This window comes from Vigna radiata, chromosome 8 (assembly GCF_000741045.1).
Source record: "Vigna radiata var. radiata cultivar VC1973A chromosome 8, Vradiata_ver6, whole genome shotgun sequence".
Lineage (NCBI taxonomy): Eukaryota > Viridiplantae > Streptophyta > Magnoliopsida > Fabales > Fabaceae > Vigna > Vigna radiata.
Window position 1 is genome coordinate 37,321,548 of NC_028358.1, and position 22,741 is coordinate 37,344,288.

Sequence of the window (22,741 nt, forward strand, 5' to 3'; positions counted from 1 at the left end):
GAGAGTTTAAAACAAATGTAGTAAAAAAAGGTGAAGTGAAAACATAAAATCTATTAGAATTAATATAAAATGACATTCGTAATAACAATAATCACCGGTGACAATACTATTAAAGATAAAGATTCAATACTCATTTTTTCTATGTTTGGCTCAAACTCTAAATAAGAGAAAAGGAAGAAAGTGAGAACAATATGCAGAATACGAAGCAATAACAAGAGTCATTAGAAGAAGTGATAAGTGAAGTAAAGTACAACTGATATAAGAAGATAAAAAGAGAGACTTTGAGGAGATGAGGAAGAGAGCGACAAAGAGAGTAAGAGTGCCACTAGTGCAGAAAGAGTTTTAAACGTCAATTATTTTGGGCTTTTAACGTCACTTCAAGAACCGGCGTCTATACGGGTGACGTTAATGAGACGTCAGATTTTTGCATGTCCGATGTCCATATAGACGTCGGTTTAATGCAAAGCTTGAAGTTTATAAAGACATCAGACCTTGCTTGAACCGACGTCTAAGGTGGCCTTAGACATCGGTCAGTGACACGTTTAACGTCTATAAGGTCGTCAAACATTGCATTAACCAACATCTATGGGAATTATAGACGTTGGTCAGTACATTAACCGACGTCTTAAAATGAATTTTTGTTGTATTTTGGTGTAGTTTTCTTATGTCTTTGGTTAGCGTAGCACCTCCTTCCTTTGCTAGTTTCTTCGTAAGAAAAATTTGCGTCTTTTGGACTTCTCATGACATTTCAACCCTAGTACAAACCTGGGTCGTTGCCTAGGTCCATTCTGGCCGCCACTGAAAAAAAATACGACGAGAATACGATGTCGAATTCTTTTTCGTTAGCGGTTGGAATGAACATAGGCAACAATCCAAGTTCGTCTTTGGGTTGAAATGTCATGAGAGATCCAAAAAACGCAAGTTTTTCTAATGAGGAAACTAGCAAAGGGAGAAGGTGCACTACGCTACCCCAAAGACACAAGAATAATCGCACCAAAACACAACGAAAACTCATTTTAATTGGTTCAAATGAAAGATGAAACATAAAAAATTACTTTAATCGGAGTAAAAAACAACTTTAAATGGTTAAAAGGAGATCAAATGCACCTGAAAATGCAGTGTAACGGAGAGAAAAGGCGAAGACGATGAAACTGTTGATCGCAAACTACTGGTTCGCACAGTTATTTAACAAGAAATAAGACGTCCATTGGTCACAAACCCGACGTATATAATTCCATTTACGTCGGTCGCCTCACTAATGTGACGTCTATTCGATTTAAAAATTAATATTTGTGTTATATATAGAGGTCGGCTTGGAGGGATGAGATGTCCAATTGGCGGAAACAAATGACTTTTCACATACCTGGTCAGATTATAGACGTCCGTTTCGGCGGGATCTGATGTCTAAGGGGTGGAAAAGAGTGACTATTCACTTACCCGGTAGACATATAGGCGCCAATTAGCAAGGTCCCCGACGTTTATAGTCTGATAGGTAGGTGAATAGCTATTAATTTCCGTCATATAGACGTCGCTGCCCACTCAAAACTGACTTCTATATGTTTGAAAGAAATGATTTTTCACCTAACTGTCAGACATATAGACGTTAGGTGGGAGGGCCCCGACGTCTGCAATACTATAGACGTCGGGGAACCTTCTAACGGACGTCTATATGGCCAACTTATTTACGAAAATGCCACCGGTCATCAATATATGTCGCTTTTACCCTTAACCGACATTTATGGGATGATTTTAAACAACGTTTTTACACTAGTGTGCAGAGAGTGAAAATTAATATGAAGAGGGTGATGATGGAATACTATCTGATAAACTTTCTTCATTCTCCTCTTATATTTCTTTTACACTTTATTGTATACATAAAATAACTCATGTTCTGATACCATAACCCATACTCCATGAAAACTAAAATATGTATACAATAAAGTGTAAAAGAAATACGAGAGGATAATCAGGATAATTTATCAAACAATATTCCATCAGGTGAAGTGCGATGAGAAGGATAAAATTAAAAATATTATACCAATTATAATGATAGACCGATATAGTATTTATTTTTAAATTAAAAATAATATAACTTATATTTATTATAATTATATTATCGTTTTTTAATGTGATAGTTTTACTAACTATGGAAATAAAATGTCCTGTATTTCGTTACAAAATTACCGTGAGTCTCACTTTCTATATCAATTATCACTAGAATTGATATAAAAATTGTCATCATATTTGTAATTTTTTCATTGTTTCACTTATTATAACCGAAAAATAATAATTATTATAATAAATTACCATTAAATTCAATTTTACACTAATTGACAAACAAACGTAGAATACAAATGCAATCAAATAAAACTTTTATTTGAAAAAAAATTAATGACCAATAAAGTATTCACTACACTCATTATTCTCTCTACCAATGAGACTTTTTACATATGACTAAAAAGGGTCAAATTACTTTTATTTTAAAATTATCACTATACTCTTTCAACGTATCATTCTTATGTTTTTTATAACTAAAAAATTGTTGTAATAAATAAATCATATATCATAATTAACTCATATTTATTGATAAAACCTCCCAAAAAAATGTGACAAATTAAAGTCAACATAAGGTTCGATATACACAAATGTTATGTACAATGTTGTATGACAATATTTTTTTTTATACGATATATTTTGGATTAGTCTTTATAAAAGTTTTTTTTACAAAAACAACTATGAAAAATAAAATAAAACTAATTTTTTTATTAATAATATTTAATGTATTCACAAATTAAAAACTTATTTTTAAATTACTATAAACTAAATTAATAACGGGATAATTTTATTTATATTTATATTTTTTTCTCCTAGAATTCACTGAAATGAAATGGTCTTACAGGTACATTAAATTTGTACTGATTTGAATGTTTTAAATTCCTTTTTTGTCAGTATCAGAATGGTGGGGGCACTTCAGAGCTTCCAAAACTTCTTCCCAAATTTCTGGATTAGTAAAAAGTCAGTTTCGTTACATCCAAATAATATATATATATATATATATATATATATATATATATATAGTAAATAAAGATTTATTTTACAATTTTATTTTAATAATTTCATTTTAAAAATAAAATATATAATCAAAGTATTAATATAATTAACTATTAAATGATTATGTACGGTGAAAGCATATATAATACGTGGCAAACAATTACACTTACGACAATATCATATTTTGTAATTATATAGAGTTCAATCTCTGGACAGACTGAGACAATATACTAAATATTTTAAATTAAAAAAAATTACTTTTGTATGACAGGCCTAAATGTAAAATTGAAAACTACAAATGAAAATATATTAAATGTTTGATATCAAATGAGAGCACACTTGTTGGACTGTAAAATTAAAATAAAATCACAACCAACTCCGAAAATTTAAATTTATAATTACATACCAATAAATGGCCTCTGTAAACATGTAACATATATTTTATAATGTCTGAAATCTAACTGTTTAACGAACTGATTTGTTGTGTAAAACAGATATAATATATAAGACACGTTTTTATTCTCAAAAACTATCTTATCATAACTAGCACGAGAGATTTAATGTTTTCGTTCCGTGAAAACCAGACGTAATTTTTTTAAAATTAGGCGTGAAAAGAGGTAAAGGAAAATATAAAATAAATAAATTCGGGAATGAAAATCGTCAATGGTAGAAGCTTAGAATGAAGGATAATTAAATATACGATGCTATATATGTATTGGGAGGTAGAGTAAAGTAAACGTTGTTTTTCGTTCTTAATTAGGACGCAGCCTATAAAATCAAAATCCAAATCCAACGTTCCAAAAACACTTAGGGTCACAACCGTTTCAAAACGCTTTGGGACGTTTGCTCCTAAAAAACCAATAACAAGAACGAAAAATTCTCTTTTAACAATTTTTTTTACAACTTTTTGACAATACATAGGTGACAGTTTGTGATTGGCTGTTTCAAATACGTTTTTAAAAGGGTTAAATATGTTTTTAGTCCTTATTGGGGCGATTTTAGTTTTAGTCCCTCTTTCAAAATAAGGTATAATTTAGTCCTTCAACTTTAGAAAACTCTGGTTTTAGTCCTTTTTACCAAATACGCGTTTGAAACAACAAATAAAGTTAAAAAAATTTGGTAAAAAAGACTAAAACCAGAGTTTTCTAGAGTTGAAGGACTAAATTGTACTTTAGTTTGAAAGAGGGACTAAAACCAAAATCGTCCCAAAGTATAGGGACTAAAAACATATTTAACCCTTTTTAAAATAAATTCAAACAGACCAATAAAATAGTAACACGTGTTCTCTTGTAAAAAAAATGTTAAAAAAGAGTTTTAAAATATCATTATCCTAACAAGAATGGCAATTCATGCATGCATGTGTACTATGTCTGAAGGAAAAAAAATAAAAGGTAAGGAAAATGATATTTTAACACTATTTTGATACTACACACGTGTTAAAATGTGATTGGACGATTTCAAATTAAAAAAGTTGAGGCAGAAGTATATTTGGAAGAAAAAAGCCAAAGATTTTTTTTTTAATTTAAAATCGTTAAATTTTGACATGTGTACAATGTCAAAATGGTGAAAAAAAAAGTGTTAAAATATCATTTTCCAATATGTAAATGATATAGAAAGACAGTATAAAATAGGTATAAAATAGGGTTCTCAACATAACCATAACCATAATGTCTCTAATGGCCTCTGCTTCTCTCATTCTTGCATTGGCCATAATATTCTTCAGTCTCCCATTTCAAATTTCAGGAAACCACCATGTCTCTCCACCACCACCTCCTCACAAGAAGCCCTATCACCATCCCAATCCACCACCACCACCATCTCAAATACTGCACCACCACCCACCCCCTCCTCATCCACTCCGCCACTCTCCTCCACCGCCAAACAAACCACACAAGTTAACATCTCCACCACCACCATTGCACAAGTACCCTCCACCTCACCCACACCACTCACCACCACCACCACCCAAAAAGAAACCCTACAAACACCCTTCTCCCCCACCTCCTCCAGTGCCAAAGAAGCCTTACCCAGTTTACCACTCTCCACCGCCACCGCCACCACCACACAATAAGCCATACAAATATCCATCTCCGCCACCTCCTAAGCCATTCAAACACCCTTCCCCTCCTCCTCTCCCACACTTCCACTTTGAATCAACTCCTCCACCTTACTAAAAAGTGCTTTCCTATATATTACACCACACGGTAACCATTCATAACCCTGCCTAACATAACATGTTTGTTTTTGCATACTTTTCCTTACCTCGTTCTTATATTTTCTTCACATGATTCATCATTTCTCCTCCTTCTGCAAAATATTTCTCTTCTCTCCCTATATATACCTCTGCAATCAAGCATTCTTTAATCTCTCCTGTGACTTTTTGTTAAGCTTTTCATGTAAAATCTTTACTTATTTGATTTTGTTTTAGACATGAATTAGACATGAACTGATAGAGCCCTACATGTCTTTTTCCAGGGTCTAAAAGCTCAGGAAGCCATGAACTGGAGGAAGCACTTCCAAAATATAGTATAATAAAAGAGGAAACATTTCATTGGTGTTTAATTGTTGTTCAGAATGGATTTTCTTTTTCTGTTTTTAGTGTGTTCTATCATATTGTGAGCTTCCCTCCATGCATTTTCTTCATTTCGCCTGCATGCAGTGTAGTTTTTTAAGGTTGTCTGTTCGCGTATTGGCTGGCAAAGCAATATAAAAATAAATATTTCATGAACGTTCTCTTCGTACAGTGACAAAAAAAAGTATTAATATTATTAATGATATGACAAAAATAACAGTAACTGTCAATTAAGTGCTTATGTTGAGTACATATATCCATAAATCATAATGGAGTATGACTGTGAGGGTCATGATGTTGATATTGATTATGGTAGTGAGGGCGTGTTGATAATGATAAATGATTATTTTTCTAATCAATGTGATTATAGTTATGGCGATCAAACGTGAATATGTTTAGTTATTTTTAAAGTTTAAAAAATTAGATTATTAAAAAAAAAAAACTTTTGCATGAGATTAAAATTAATTTAATCTGTCTTTAATATTGATTACGGATTCATATAACTGTATCCAAACATGATAACTTTTTTTTTCATTCCATTTTTTTTTTATAGAGATGATAAATTATGATTCTAAATGAATATAAAAAAAATTAGATAAAAAAGTTAGGTGTATAAAAGATATCTTTTTTTAACTTCTCTTTTTCCACATAAATTATACAAAAACCAGATGACTATTTATCAATATCATTTCATTACCTTGAGTTTAGGGGGGAAATTTAACTTTAAAAATATTTGAATTCAATGTTTTTAAATTGTTTTCTTTAACATTTTGTTTCGATGAAATAATTTTAATTTATCAAATTTTGATTTACATGTTTAGACAAAGTATATTAATCACTACCGAAATACAAAATGTATTTTAATATCAAATTTTTAATAATTAAAAAATAATAATATTAAGGATTTTTTAACTTATCTTAATTGATGATATTTTTCTGGGAGTTCGTTAATAGTTTAATTTTAATTCTAAATATTTTTATAAAATTTCAGAATGTTAATTTCTTTCCTCTTGTTTTAAAAAACACATTTTACTATAACTTTTTTTTTTAATAAAAAGTAATTACTCTTTAAATATTTTTTGAACACGTTATTAGGAAAATCTTAAAGAAAAGTAAGTCACTAAGCAATTTGCAAAGCATAGTATTAATTATGAGGTAATACAAATAACTAAATTAATTAATTCCATTACAATCGTGTTTTATTTTCTTCTTTGTCGTCTATTATAAGGGATACATTCTTGAATCATTAGAAAAATAACATAACTTTGTAACGCATAAATATTAATTTTTAAAGTTTGATGTGATTTTTAATATATATATATATATATATATATATATATATATATATAATTTTCTTTTAAATTATTATATTTTAGTTTCTCAAAATTAAGACTTTGGAACCTCTAAATGTTTTTTTGAAGACTCTCTACCACAAACAATATCGAAAAATATCAGGCAAGATTAAGAAGGTCCTTCTTGCCAATAAATACCAGTCTTATTAAGAAATATCATGCAAAATCGAGAAGCATTAGTCTGGTTGAAAAGTGTCAGACAAAATTAGAAGTATGAAAGTTTTAGAAGTACTAATATTATGAATAAATACTAGAAAAAAATATAGAACATCTCAACACAATATATATGTAACTAATCAAACAATAATAAACATCTAAAACAATATATTAGGAATAACATTAACATGTCCTTAAGACTCATTCAAGTAGAAACCCATTAGTAAGAATAATAAATAAAATTCATAGCAATCAAGTAAATCCATTATTAATATAATAAAATTAAAAGTGTGATCAAATTATTACATGTAAGCCAAACTATAAAGTAACTTTAAATATTTGGCAATGGTACAATGACACGCCTACGTGGCAAAAACATTCAAATGTCACATTATTTTTCACCTTTTTCTTCCAAAATTACCTTTTTATCTTCAATAAAGGTTAAAAAGAAGTGGACCCTACCGTGTCAAATGAATGTTTTTTCAAAAGTGTGTGTCAAAATATCTTTATTCCTAAATATTAGACAACATTTTTTGATAATATTTAAACATTATCATACGTTTCATTATGTGATTGGTCCATAGCGGTATCATTGTGTCATTTGGACCAATTACACAATAACACGTATAATGATATTCAAATGTTGTAAAAAAATGTTGTCTATGTATCATTACCCAAAGTTTATTTGTTATTAGTTTTACTCTATTTTCGCATAAAGAATTATTAAGTTATTTCTTTTGCCACATCATTGTCCCTCTTGAAGCTTCAAACAAGATGAGAAAGTGTATTTCAATGCAAAATCAAGTGTCGATATTATGCAGGGGTTGTCACAGTTTTTAACTCAGGTTTCCAATACTATAATAAAATAAATCAGTAAAATAAAAATACTGAAATAATAAATAAAATACAATTAATTGTTTTACTTTTTATATTTGAAAATAATTTATTTTACTTAATTGTTTCTAATATGAATTTTTATTTTAGTTAAAAATTTTATTTAACTCTAATTTATATTTTCAAATTATTTTTACATGAAGTTAATTTAAAAAAAAAAAAAGTACATACATAGTATTGTAATAATTCAGAGGTGACTATATTATAATATTACTCAATCAAACTTGTCTGTCAGTAAGATGTGACGTTTAGATAGAACCTACCCTGATCATCACAGACTGAACAAATGCACATGCATTAACACTTTATAAATGGGAAAATTCAGCAATTTCACGTGTCTATTATGCACAATAAATATTTACTTTGTGTTCTATAATGAGTTGAAACTATAAGAAAAAATATTTTTCTTGTATAAAGGAATTTAAATTATATTTTGTACTTGAAAATAAAAACTATAGTAAGTAAACTTTATAATAAATAAATATTTTTAAATATGTAAGATGTATTTTTATATTAACTAATTTTAACTGTAACACAAACTTACTTTAACTTTTAATTTTTGGAATCGTTAAAATTTAATTCGTGAAGATAAAAGAAAAAATTGTAAATATAGATTAAATATTTTATCGACTTGGCTAGGTATATAGATAGTAGATCTGACCAATGTTTTGTCAAACGTACCATAATTTAATCTTATTAATATGTTAATATATTTTCTCAAATGCGTGAGTACTTGGTAAACCTTACACTCTTCTTAATTATATTATTATTATAAATAAAATAATTAAATATATATATATATATATATATATATATATATATATATATTTTGTTAAAAGTGAAATTAGTTTTTCTTTAAAACTTTAATTTAATTTAGTTTTTTAATTTTTAAAATATATAGATTTAGTTTTTTAATCAAATTCTGTAAATTTATTTGATATATTAATTTTATAATTGTTTATACTATTTAATATATTTTATTAATATTAATTTAAACACATATTTAAAACCTAAATAAAGTTTATTTAATAAAATTTGATTAAAAACCTAAATTTTCATTATTCTAAAAATGAAATATTAAAATTAATTTAAACTTTAAAAAAAAGATTAATTAATTTTCATTTGACAGAAAAAATATATTTAACCTAAATAAAAGTAATAAATGATGAGATAATATCAAAATTTTTCAATTAAATAAGCTTAAAATTAACTTTAATTACATTGTGAAGTTCCCCGATAAAGAGAAGAATAGAAGACAGTGATTACATTGGATAACTCGTGAGTCTTGGCCTGCTGGCACGTGAATCGCTGCTTTCGGGAATAGAGCATAAAATACCATTTCTATTCAATAATTAAGGAAAAATCTTTTAATAAGTTTTTTTAATAATATTTTATAACGCATTTATGATTAGTTTATTTTGAATATTTCTTTAAATATAAATTCAAAAATACTAATAAAATTATAACACGTGTTTTGTTATAAAAAATATTAAAAAAATAACAAAATATCAAAATCCTAATTCATAATGTCAAGAAATAAAATAAATAAAAATACACATTTTAAGCACTTCCACTTGGCCAATAATAGAAAAATTGGATTAGATTGATTTAAAATTGTGGAATCTTATTCTAAGCTTTTATATTTATCCCTTTTGATGTATCCACTTCAGATGTCATGTCCCAAGTTAAAGCCTTCTCTGCCACTAATCCTTTATATCATACACAAATTTATTGCAGCACAGATTACATGTTAAAATAGTATTTTACCTAATAACATTTGTTTTTATACAATTTTTTTAATAATTTGTTCAAAATAATTTAATTTTATACAATTTTTTTAATAATTTGTGAGATAAGATCTATATTTATTTATATATTATAAATTGTTTTTATTTTTAAATTATTGTAAAAGTTTTAATATATTCATTTATATTGAGATATATTTATATTAAAAGAAATTAAATAATAATGATTGGTTAGATAACGAATAATACATAAATTCAATAATAATAAATTCAACAAATAACGGTAACATAATAGATAAAATAAACAATAAATCTACTTAGAATATATTGTAACTCATAACTTTTATAATATATTAAAGAATGAATTTTAAATTTAATTTCACATTAAAAACTAATTTATAAAACAAAATTTATGCTAATTAACTTTATCTTTGATTGAGACAATACTTCCAATTTATTTTAAATTAATGTAGTTTTTATTTTTTTAATTTACATAATTAACTTCTAGATTGAACTTTGGTCACAGTTTAAAAATTTTAATTTTGTTTCTCCTCTCAATAAAAATAAGTTTCTATATATTTTATACAGAGGATTGACTATTAAAGATACATATTAGCATATGTTTATTTATTGTGCGTGTTTAAAACTAAGTGTTTAGGAATTATGTAGTGGCGTTTTATGGATTTATATCAAGTGTTATTATAATTTTAAATTATTTTAAAGTAAAAAGGATTGTTCATGTAAAAAATAAAATTGTATAAATATCTTAAATATGACAAGTACTTGCTAATAGAAACTCTTAATAAAATTAATATTAATTGACAAGTCCTAGTAGTAGTAGTAGTGAGTGGCTTGTGTCGAAAACTTAAGTAATTTAGGTAAGTTTAGATATACAATAAATGATATTAGAAGAAATATCCTTATTATCAAAGTCCACAACCATTTTAATGATTACGAATATTAAAATTAAAGTATGAAAAACCTTACTAAAATAATAATTAATTAATTTGCTGATATGAACAAACTGAAAATATTCATCCCTTATAATTCATAAACGTATCGATTCTTTAAGTATGTTATTAGGAGTTAATTAAATTGTGTGATATTATATTATTCTTTTTTCTATTTCTCTTTTCGTTCTCATTGTGAAAATATATATAAACGTAACATACAATTTCGCTTCTAATATTTTTTTTTTCTTGTCAAACCGTGAATTAAAAATCTATGGATTAAAAAAAGTACTTAGAATTGTTTAACAAATTTCTTACCATGTTCAAGGAAAAACTATAAAACGAGTTTCTTAAAATTAGTTTGTACATTTTTAGAAACCACATTGTCTAAAGAAATTTAGCCAACAAAAATGTTTGGGTTTCTTATTATTTACTTTTTCTAAAATATTTAATAAATTATACAAAGTTCTGAAATTGTTAAAACATGAAAAGATTAAACTTATAGTTTTTTAGTGGAATGAAAAAACAGGGAGGGATGAAAAATATGTAGTTTTGTGTGCCTCATGTAGTACCAATTCAGACAAGTACAAATTTCTGAAATTATGCATGAATTTGGAAATCAAGTTAAAAAAATAGTTTTATGGAATATTTTAAAAACTTTCCATATTTTTATTTAAGTTTCTCAAGTGACACAGCTGAATCAATCCATCTCATTGTTTTAATTAAAACAATTTAAGAAAAATATAAGAAATAAAAAGTTGGCGAAGACAAATACCCAAAAATCATGCATGTTGGACTGAGTGATGTTTGGGTGCTAGAAACAATAAATAATTAAATCAAAATGTTTGTCTTTACTTTCACACACAAAATGAAAAATAAAGGTCGTGTCAGCGTTTTCTGACCACTACACACTACACAGACTGGCATCCCTGCTCTTATTTACTTTTCTTTTTTACTTCTACAATACAATATTAATGACTAAAATTAGATGCTTTTGTTATTCAACAACGTACATATATAATAGAAAGAATATATTAAAAAGACAATATAGATTATGCAAGAGATGATATTTTAATGAGATATGTGAAAAGATATTCATAAAAAAGGTACGTAAGTATGAAAGGTGAATCAATATTCCAAAACCGTGTTCGAAAGGATCTAAAAGTCAATGTCACGGAAGCAAGAGTTCAAAGACAGCATTACATGATAATTGATCGTGTTTCCAAGAAGGTGAGTCTAAAAGTGAAAAAAAGTTGAGGATTAACTGAGGTGTAGATTGGAGGTAATGGTAACGAAACAAGTATAAAAGGAGATGCAGAAGGTCCTTTTAGAGCAACCCAAAACCCTTGGAGGAAAATGGGGTCTCTAATGGCTTCTTCTGCCACTATCACTCTTGCATTTGCCATAATCCTTTTCAGCCTCCCATCTGAAATCTCAGCCAACCACTACTCCTACTCCTCTCCTCCACCTCCCAAGAAACCTTACCACTACCCTTCTCCTCCTCCACCGTCTCCTTCACCACCACCACCACCCTACCACTACCCATCTCCACCACCACCACCAAAGAAGCCATACAAGTACTCTTCACCACCCCCTCCAGTTCCCACATACCCTCATCCACACCCCCACCCCCACCCTCACCCTCATCCTCACCCTCACCCACACCCACACCCAGTCTACCACTCCCCACCACCTCCACCACCAAAGAAGCCATACAAGTACCCATCTCCACCACCACCAGTTCACAAGCCATACCCTCACCCACACCCAGTCTACCACTCTCCTCCACCTCCTCCCAAGAAGCCATACAAATACCCTTCCCCTCCTCCACCAGTGCACAAACACCCTTACCCTCACCCACACCCACACCCAGTCTACCACTCCCCTCCTCCTCCCGTTCACACCTACCCTCCCCATGTCCCCACCCCAGTTTACCACTCTCCTCCACCATCACCTCACAAGAAGCCTTACAAGTACAAGTCTCCTCCTCCTCCTCCGGTCTACTCTCCACCTCCACCCCACTACTACTACAAATCCCCTCCTCCTCCTTACCACTACTAGATACTTCACACTACATCGTAATAACATCTGAAACTTTTTCTTTCTCTTTTTTATGCTTCACTATCAAATATCATCACTATGTTACGTCTTTTCTGTAGGATCTTAAACGTCAAAGCCATGGACGGGAAGCTGCACTTCTTACCTGCAGATTCACTGAGAATTATAAACGTTTATCAATTGTTTAGAGAACCGTGTTTACTTCCATAGTCATTATGTTGTTCTTCTATTATTAGACATTTGTAAGGCATGTGTTCTACATGTATGTGTCTGCACTTGTCTGAATCTTCTGTAATTTTCAAAGTCTGCTTTATCAACCTCACCAAATAAATTATTCCTTCCCATGGGATTCACTTTTTCCCTGTTCCTCTGCCTTTTTATACTCCTCCTAATATTAATATTTTACGTTTATAATTAATTATCGTTTACCAGTGTTGTATTTGATGCTATATTCGGAAGCATATTTTAATGGAAAATTGAACTTTTAATAAACGTATAATAATACCCATCACGTTTTGGTGAGGAAAATATATATATCTTGACGTGAACAAAATCTCCGTGATTAACGCTGGAATCCTCGCCTGAGTGTAATAATTTAATCTGTATGCGTCTTTTGTGACATATTTATTATAATTTAAAATTAGTTTAAGTTTAAGTTATGCATGAGTTAGTGAATAAAAATAAGATTTATAAAATCTTATTAGTTTTAATAAAGAGTTTTTTACTACATAAAGCCAAAATCCCCTCAGCAAACTTCTTTGTTGCTTGCGTTCTGGCCCAATCCCTTTTTAGTGGCCCTTCTGTGCCTTCAAGATTGAACCCCATTGATTGAGCAAAGATCTCATTCCAGAGTTTTATTCCCAGCCAATTTTCTCTTCTCTCACATCATTATCATGTGTACCAAATAAACATCTTTGAAGGCATCAGAACAATCTAGTACATTCTTGGGTTCCTTAACCATTATGATAGAGGGAGAGATAAAATCATAAACATTAATTAATGCATACGTCAAACTTTATTGAAAGAGAAAAAGAAAAGATCTATTTCAACTATTTTCTGGAGAAAACTTTATTTTAAAACAAAGTCCGAAGACAAGGGTTCATTTACTAAAAATCAATATTTGAACAGTATCGAATACATAAAGAAATCCACTTAATTTATATTTTAACTTACTTTTTTATTATCATAAGTTGTTTGAATTATAGTGTGTTATCTTAGCTTTATTCTAAAATTTAAATAACTCGAAGAATAATTAATTATATACATCGTCTCCAAAATTAAACAAAAAAATAAATATAACATAATAAAATAATAGATTAAATACATTTTATTCTTTAAACTTTATTGTGAAATTTGAAATTTTGATATAACTAGATTTTAAACTTTAAAAGTAATAAAATATAATTCTTTTTAATTTAATTGTAATAATTTTTTTATTACGCAGTATTTCAAATTGGTGTTTAAGTCACTTACTCACATATTTTAACTCAAATATCAATTTAGAAAACTGTTTAACACATGAAAAGTTAATTATTTCTATTATTTTAAATCAAAATCCATCAAAATTTTGGAAAAAAAGTTGTTTTAGTTTCTCCAAATGATTTCGTGTGTCTAAGCTGTTGACGAAAAGGTACAAGCCAAATGAAGCATAGACAGAGGAAAACTATTTATTGCTAAATTGTAGATTCAAATTTGATATAACATTGTTGATTTAATAAAAGAGCCACTACAAAATATATAAATTTAGAAAAAGATGATGTTTTGTCTTACTCACGGTTTAAGACTCTGAGCCCTACCACGTGTCACGTTGCATGTTGAGCCTAACTACTGCATGCTGCCACCTTTCCATTCGTTTTCAATTCACACTTATACCCCTGTCCTACACCGTCGTGTATTCTCCAATAGCACCCTTCGAAGGCTATAAATGTAATTACATATTCACGGAGGACAACCCCATAAAACGCGAAGAAGAAGAGCCGTAGTAGCAGAGTAGGCAGAGGCAGCACGCGGAGACATGGTGGCAAAGCGAGGTCATGGCCTCACGTGCTTCGCACGTCTTTCACTCTTCCTCTTAGCTCTAACCCTATCCTCTGCTCGCCAAACCACGTTTCAAGACATAGCCAGAAAGTTGAAGCTCGAGGACAACCAACTTCTGCGAACAGAGAAAAGGTTCAGAGTCTTCATCGAGAATTACGGGAAGAACTACTCCACACGGGAAGAGTATTTACAGCGTTTGAAGATTTTCGCAGGAAACATGCTGAGAGCGGCGGAGAACCAGGCGCTCGATCCCACTGCCATCCACGGCGTCACGCAGTTCTCCGATCTCACCGAGGACGAGTTTCAACGCCACTACACCGGTGTCAATGGCGGCTTCCCGTTGAATAATGGCGCCGGTGGTGTGGCACCGCCGTTGGAGGTGGATGGACTGCCGGAGGATTTCGATTGGCGAGAGAAAGGGGCAGTCACCGAAGTTAAAATGCAGGTACGTACATACATATATGACAAGTTTAGCTTTAATTTCTACGAAGAAAATTACATTTCAACTAACTACAATTCTTCATTATTATGATTTTTTGAAGTGGTATATATTTTTTTCACTACTAACTAATTAGTAGAAGTATTTAATATTTTATTTTTAGCTAACTGATTCCAGCTATGAACAATTAGTTAAAATGTCACTATTAAAAATTACATATTGAATACTTTATGATTATTTGTGATCAGATTTGTATAACTAATTTCCTTTTTTAAGTGAAAGTCTTTTTTAAACTTAATTAATCTATGAATATTCCATTTTTTTAAGTGGTTCGCGTAATTTGAAAACAGGGTAAATGTGGATCATGCTGGGCTTTCAGCACCACGGGATCTATAGAAGGAGCCAATTTTATTGCAACCGGAAAGCTGCTCAATCTTAGTGAACAACAGCTCGTAGACTGTGACAGCCAGGTACTATATAAAAATATTTCTGTTCAAGGACTGTTATATATATATATATATATATATATATATATATATATATATATATATATATATATATATATATATGTTTATCTCTATGTAACTTGCTTTCTTCAGTGCTTTTCAATGCATATAAATAAATGTCACAAATTTTATGCATCCCGATTCATTTCTGAACTGGGGTTCCATCTTGCTCCTGATAACTTTTTGTTTTGTTCAATTTCTGTTTCCAAGTGTGACATAACAGAAAGGACCACATGTGACAATGGCTGTAATGGAGGTCTTATGACAAATGCCTACAAGTATTTGCTGGAGTCTGGAGGGTTGGAGGAGGAGTCTTCATACCCTTACACAGGGGAGAAAGGTGAATGCAAGTTTGATCCAGGGAAAGTAGCTGTTAGGATCAAAAATTTCACCAACATTCCTGTGGATGAGAACCAAATTGCTGCATATTTAGTCAAGCACGGCCCACTTGCTAGTAAGTCCCCCTAATAAAACAATCCTTGATGTTTAATGTTAGTAATATCTTTATGTCTTTAACATTTATGAACTTTGATGTGTAGTTGGTCTGAACGCAATTTTCATGCAAACATACATTGGAGGTGTGTCGTGCCCTCTCATATGCAGCAAGAAATGGCTCAACCATGGTGTGTTGCTCGTGGGATATAGAGCTAAAGGGTTCTCAATTCTGAGGCTTGGCAACAAACCATACTGGATCATCAAGAATTCCTGGGGGAAAAGATGGGGAGTAGATGGGTATTACAAGCTCTGCCGAGGGCATGCCATCTGTGGAATGAACACGATGGTCTCTGCTGCAATGGTTGCCCAAACACAAACAACTACACAGAGTTATGCTTCCTATTAGCTGCCTACTTCCGCTCCGTACTTATGCAATGAAGTATTTATTTTTACTACTATAAAGTTTTTAAAAAATCTTTCTATGTACTGCAGTTTAAAGACATGTGATGTATGATAATGTGTGTTCTATCTATAATAAGATCTTTGTAAGATGAAAATAGAGCATATTATGTCAAGTTCTGTCTGCTATGTTACCTGAATTTTGGTTGCTGATGGAGTTGACGAGAGAATTGTGAAAGTGTGTGGAAAATTAGATAAAAAATTTCTTCCGTTGCCGGGACTTGAACCCGGGTCTCTCGGGTGAGAGCCGAGTATCCTAACCAACTAGACTACAACGGATTGATGAAATAGTTGTAATGTTTTAATATATTAATAATATTCATATAATTTATTTATTAAAAATACAACATATCACACACTTCACATCTGATGTTATTACTTTACGTAATGTGTTTATGTGATTGAAGTACAAGCTGATAGAACAAACGTGGTTGGAAATTTGAGATAATTAGATGAAAAATTGCTAATTTCATTTAATTAAATTCAATATAATGGAAAAACTTTAATGACTTAGTTGTGTTTTAATGAGTACGAGACTAGGATTTATACATGGAACCTGCAATTACTAACGATGATAAACTTCACTACTGCGCTTTCATTATTTTATTTTCATTATACCTCGAAGCAAAATATATATAAATTTAGGGAGTTAAACAGGGCTATATAATTATACATACCACTTCAATAAATAAAAATAATCTTTTATATACTTGTCAGTTTCGTCTGTAGTAAAATGATATCTAAATTGTAGATTCATTGGGTTGGGTTGAATTCAGTTTATATAGTACATCAGAAAATTTAAAGTTGTAACTTAATATAAGCTATAGTAGAGGTGAGCGTGTTTTAGAAACTAGAAGAAAATGAGTTATTTAACATGAGTTGGGTGCATTTCCCTATGAAAAACAAAATATGTATATAGATCTCCTTATTTGGTTTTGGAATCTTGTGGAATGATTATTTAAATTGTTTAATTTAAAATCCCAAAGCACTCAACAATCCGTTGTAGTCTAGTTGGTTAGGAAAGTCCCGGCAACGGAAATTGGTTTTTAGTGGATTTAATATTTTTAATAAAAATTGTGTATAGTGTTTTTAATACTTTTATAATTTTTCCAACTATTTTAACAAAAAGAGTATAAAATGGAAAGATCTATATAATGTCTTGATCCTCTTTAAAATATAGAAAAATGTTACATATCAATGTTCTGAATACCAACAAAATATAAGTCATTCAAAATTTTAAAACTATAAAACGTTTGAAATTAAAATTAAATATAAAATGAGATAAATTTAAAATAGATTTCTAATACAAAATAAAACATTTCAAAATGCTTTTGTGCATTTCTTTTAATTGTATTGTAAACTTTTTAAATAAAAATTTGATGATGTGTTGGAGAATGTTTGGAAATGTTGAATCAGTGTTATCGAACTTGTGAGTTAATTCATTAATTTGATCTAGTTTACAAGTTCATATAGTGTTTCTAAGTTAATTTGGAAGCAAACTCGTATTTGGTATATGATTACAACTCGTATTTGCTATATGATTAGTGGAATCGACGGTTGTCTCGGTAAACTTGTATGAAGATTGCGAGTTTGTTTTGATTTTGTGAGTTTGGGAAGAAATTTTGAAAGCGTAAAATAGAGTCATTTTTAGGACTCACCAAATTAGGTTTTTTGATTTAGGCTTAGTGATGAAGCTCATCTTCTTCATTCCTCTCTTGTGATTCACTCACATTGTGTTTTCGTTCTTGGGATTCATCTTCATTCTCACACTCTCAATCATGGTTTTAGTTGTACACTCCCTCACGTCTTTGTTCTCGTATCGTTGACGTCATTGTCGTCTTCAATCTCGTATTCATCCTTGCGCCTTCATTACCATCACTCACATTGTATTTCTCACACTATCACTATTGTCGTTGATCTTGTCGTCGATCTTGTTGTTGATCTCGCATAAGTTCTTGTGCATTATGTTTTAGTTGCTACCTCCGCCTCACAAAATGTATTTTAAGTAAAGTGTTGCACTCTTCAAAATAAATGATTTTATGTTTGAAAAAAATAGTGTTGCACTACACCATCCAAAAAGTCATGCCATTGCTGCAATGTTTTAAGTTCATCTCTACTACAATGTTTTATGCTCTTGTGTATTTTATTTTTTATGTTTGTAGTGAAAAAGCTTATCCCATTATGTTTGGAAATGCATCAGATTCGTTGGGAGATAATCAAAGTGCATCTTCATAAGTTAAAAGTAAAAGTAAAAATGCTTCAGGAAATCGGTATGATATTGGATGGAAACATGGATTTGATATTAATGGTAATGGAAGAAAAATTAAACATAACTATTGCTCAAAGATTGTGAGTGGAGGCATACGTGGATTTAAACATCATCTTGTTGGAATCAAGAAGGATTATGAACCTTGTCCTTCTGTTTTAGATGAAATAAAAAATTTGATGATAAAAATAGTTGTTGAAGTTAAGAATGCTTCATGAAAGAAAGTAAAGTTAAATACCATTATTGAAGACGATGAAGAAAATGAGAGTGGTAAAGGAAGACACAAGGTGTTCAGTTTGAAGGAAAACAAAAAATTTCCACTACTAGCAACAAGGGTGTCAAAGCAACTATAAATCAAATGATGAGAAAATGACACAAAAAAAAAGTTGATACTCAAGTGATTGAACTCTTTTACATCAGTGTCATTCCTTTTAATGTAATTAGAAATCTAGTATTTGCAAAGGTGTGTGAAATGGTTAGTAAGTATGGAGTAGGATATATACCACCATATTATCATGATATTAGAGATAAGCTTTTGAAACAAGTAATGAACAAAACAGATGCAATCATTAAGGAATATATGGAGGAGTGGAAGAGAACTGGATGTACCATTATGTATGATGGTGAACAGACAGAAAAAATGCTCTATTTACAACTTCTTGGTAAATAATACTAAATGGACATTCTTTTCTTTATTCACTTGACATTTCATACATTTCAAAAATAATTGATAAAGTTTTTAAAATGTTAAATGATATTGTTGAGTTTGTTGGAAAAGAAAATGTTGTTCAAGTTGTCATTGATAATGCTGCAAATTTCAAAGCAGTTGGAGAGTGGTTGATGCAAAAAAGAGAAAAATTATATCAGACTCCATGTGCAACACATTGCATTGATTTGATCTCTGAAGATTTTGAAAACTATTTGAAGGTCCATGAATTGACAATTATGAAGGGACAAAAGATTACCATCTACATTTATGGAAGATCAATGTTGATTTCCTTGTAGAAAAAGTTCACTTAAGGTGGAGACTTGATAAGACGGGATGTGACTAGATTTGCCACGACTTATTCATTTCTTGCTTTTCTTCATGAATTTAAGGCATCATTGTTGACCATGTTTAGCTCTAAAGAGCAGAAGACAAGCAAGTTTGAAACTTCACAAAATGGGAGAAGAGTATAACAGGTGGTATTATATAACCGGTTTTGGAAGAATGTCTTCACATGCGTGAAAGTTACTACCCCTCTTATGGTGGTCTTGAGATTAGTTGACTCAGATGTAAAACCCGCAGTAGGTTTCATTTATGAAGACATGGATTATGTAAAAGAGAACATTAGGTTCAAATTTAACAATATAAAAAATAGGTAAATTTTTAAACTTTTACTCATTCAAAGTTTAATTACTTGTATGTGAAATTATTTCTAATATAACAAAATTGGTTTGATAATTATATGTAGTTATGAAGAGGTTTGAAGAATAATTGATGCTCAATGGGATAATTAACTACATAGGCCTTTGCACGCAATTGCTTATTTTTTTAAATCTCCATTTCCACCATGAACCTAACCTTAGATATCATGATGGTGGAAAGTTGAAAGAAGGATTGTATATGACGAGAAGATTGGTACCAGATATGACAAAAAGAAGAAAGATTAATTTATAAATTGTTGAATTTCATTATGTTATAGGTCTTTTTGGAATAGAAGATGCAAAGGAATGCACAAAAGAATTAAATCCTGGGGAATGGTGAGAGATGTTTGGGGATGAAACTCCAGAGTTGAAGAGATTTGTCATTCAGATTTTAGGTTTGACTTGTAGTTCTTTGGAATGTAAACGTAATTAAAGCTCATTTGAAATCATAATTTAAATTATTTGTAATTTATAATTTTCTTTATTATGTTTATATGTTTACTACAAAATTGATATTTCATTTTAGGTTCATATAAAGATAAAGAATCGTTTGCTTAAAAAAAAGATGAATGATTTAATTTATGTGATGTATAATTTGAAGTTGAAAAGTATACCAATTAAAAAATTATTATTGTTCTTTGATGACATTGAATCAAATGATGAATAGATAATTGAAGAGGCAGATGATGTTGTTGAAATTGAGCAAGTTGAAGGTGAAAATGATGGTGAAAATATTCACTTAGATGAAACAACAATATATCGTACTTTATATGCTATTGATCTTGATAACATAACATTCACAGACAATGAAGATGTACAATATCCATCTAAAGAAGAATAAGATAAAAATGATGATGTGTTATTAAATGATTAATCGTTATTAAATGATTATAAGATTATATATATATATATATATATATATATATATATATATATATATATATATATATATATATATATATATAACATTCCAATTTATGTTTTAATATATTTTTATGAATGAAATTTATATAAATTTATTTATTTTAATTTATATAATTTTGTGAACTTATTTGAATGATTTATATATTTTTTTCATGCAGAAAATAAAGTAAAGTAATTATTTTGTTATGTAAAATTATTTAAAATATTGGTGGAAGACATTTTCCGAATCTTCTGTCGATTCATTAGTTCTTTAATTAAAAAAGAGGTATTTAATATGTTTGATGGGTCATTGAAAAGTTTTCGTTTTATGACAAATGTATTTCATTTTCAACCATTATTTAATGTGTTATTCAAATTGGATCCTTTTCAAATCTCTATTTTATCGTTTATATAGTTGTTGAAAAAGTCTTGTAGTTAATTACTACGTTCTCTACCCTGATAATTAATGCAACTGACTTTTTATTATTAAAAAGTCTTTTGAAATATGTATTTGGCATTGCCAGGTTTGTTAAACCAGTGAGTGTTGTCATATTTTTAAAAACATTTTAAATACCATTACACTAATAAAATATCTCTATTTTAATTTAAAATATACCAATTGTAATTTTATTCTTAAGTCTTTAGTTATTTATCCAATAAATATTAACAGTTTTGGCCCATCTTTTACTCATTATCTTCGTTTTTTATATAAAACTTAGAAGTAATACGTTTTATATTTTTAATTTATTATCGTTGAAACCTATTATACATTATTTTATAATTACCTGTACATTCTTTTTGGAACATTTATTCTTTTTTATCGTGTAGTTTATATTTATTAAATATATATTTTAATTAATATATAAACTTAATCGGTATCTATTAGATTAATATAAATAACTAAATATGTTTTTAGTTTCTTGAATTTTAATAAATAATTAAAATTTATTTTTATCGAAAATTTTGACGTGTTTTAATTTTAAAACATTAAAAAGTAAAAAATTATAATTGTTTTAATTTAATTTTTAAAATTTTATTTATGTATGAAAGGTGTTTTTTTTTATTAATATTTAAATGAGTTGCATAGTTTGACATATATAAAAAAATTAATGCAATTAAGTTAAAATACTATATTTATTTAGTTTAAAAATTAAAATATATCAAAATTTCTTAAAAAAATTAAATTTTTTTATGAAAGTTTAGAAACTATAAAAATATATCAATATAATGACGAGTGATTGATATATCTACCAACAACATGGTTTAATTATTAACTATTATTATAATTCAACATAAAAACAACTTGTGTTGTGTATAGCATGGGTAAAAGAATAGTTTATTATTGTAGAAACTATAAAATTTAGTATTTTATTCAATAGACACAGAATTTAAAAAGATAAACTAATATAAATTATCGTTTTCAATATATTTATTTTACTTTAAAGACGTAACAGAGGAAACGTGTGTGGCTCTTACGAGCTGAACTTGTTGCCTCATTGTTAAGACCTCAA

The 22,741-nt window shown here is 29.2% G+C and overlaps 2 protein-coding genes and 1 non-coding gene across 3 annotated transcripts; 2 read left to right on the forward strand and 1 right to left on the reverse strand.

Annotated features, from left to right (window-relative positions):
* Positions 1-12,039: 12,039 nt before the first annotated feature.
* Positions 12,040-13,136, forward strand: LOC111242379 (extensin-3-like). Its single transcript, XM_022785415.1, has 2 exons — positions 12,040-12,798; positions 12,880-13,136. Exon 1 carries the CDS (start codon positions 12,077-12,079, stop codon positions 12,779-12,781), a length of 705 nt encoding a protein of 234 aa, XP_022641136.1. The 5' UTR covers positions 12,040-12,076; the 3' UTR covers positions 12,782-12,798; positions 12,880-13,136.
* A 1,607-nt stretch (positions 13,137-14,743) lies between these two features.
* LOC106771338 (probable cysteine protease RD19D) lies at positions 14,744-16,794 on the forward strand. The gene is made up of 4 exons (XM_014657305.2): positions 14,744-15,260; positions 15,605-15,724; positions 15,971-16,214; positions 16,300-16,794. The coding sequence occupies exons 1-4, from the start codon at positions 14,793-14,795 to the stop codon at positions 16,599-16,601; spliced, it is 1,134 nt and encodes a 377-aa protein (XP_014512791.1). The 5' UTR covers positions 14,744-14,792; the 3' UTR covers positions 16,602-16,794.
* A 66-nt stretch (positions 16,795-16,860) lies between these two features.
* On the reverse strand, positions 16,861-16,933 carry TRNAE-CUC. The gene has a single exon. It is a non-coding gene; the product is annotated as a tRNA-Glu (tRNA).
* Between the last annotated feature and the right edge of the window lie 5,808 nt (positions 16,934-22,741).

Coding starts and splice junctions, on each gene's coding strand:
- LOC106771338 (XM_014657305.2), top strand. CDS start 14,793: ATGGTGGCAAAGCGAGGTCATGGCCTCACGTGCTTCGCACGTCTTTCA. Junction 15,261..15,604: donor TCACCGAAGTTAAAATGCAG/GTACGTACATAC, acceptor ATTTGAAAACAG/GGTAAATGTGGATCATGCTG. Junction 15,725..15,970: donor TCGTAGACTGTGACAGCCAG/GTACTATATAAA, acceptor TCTGTTTCCAAG/TGTGACATAACAGAAAGGAC.
- LOC111242379 (XM_022785415.1), top strand. CDS start 12,077: ATGGGGTCTCTAATGGCTTCTTCTGCCACTATCACTCTTGCATTTGCC.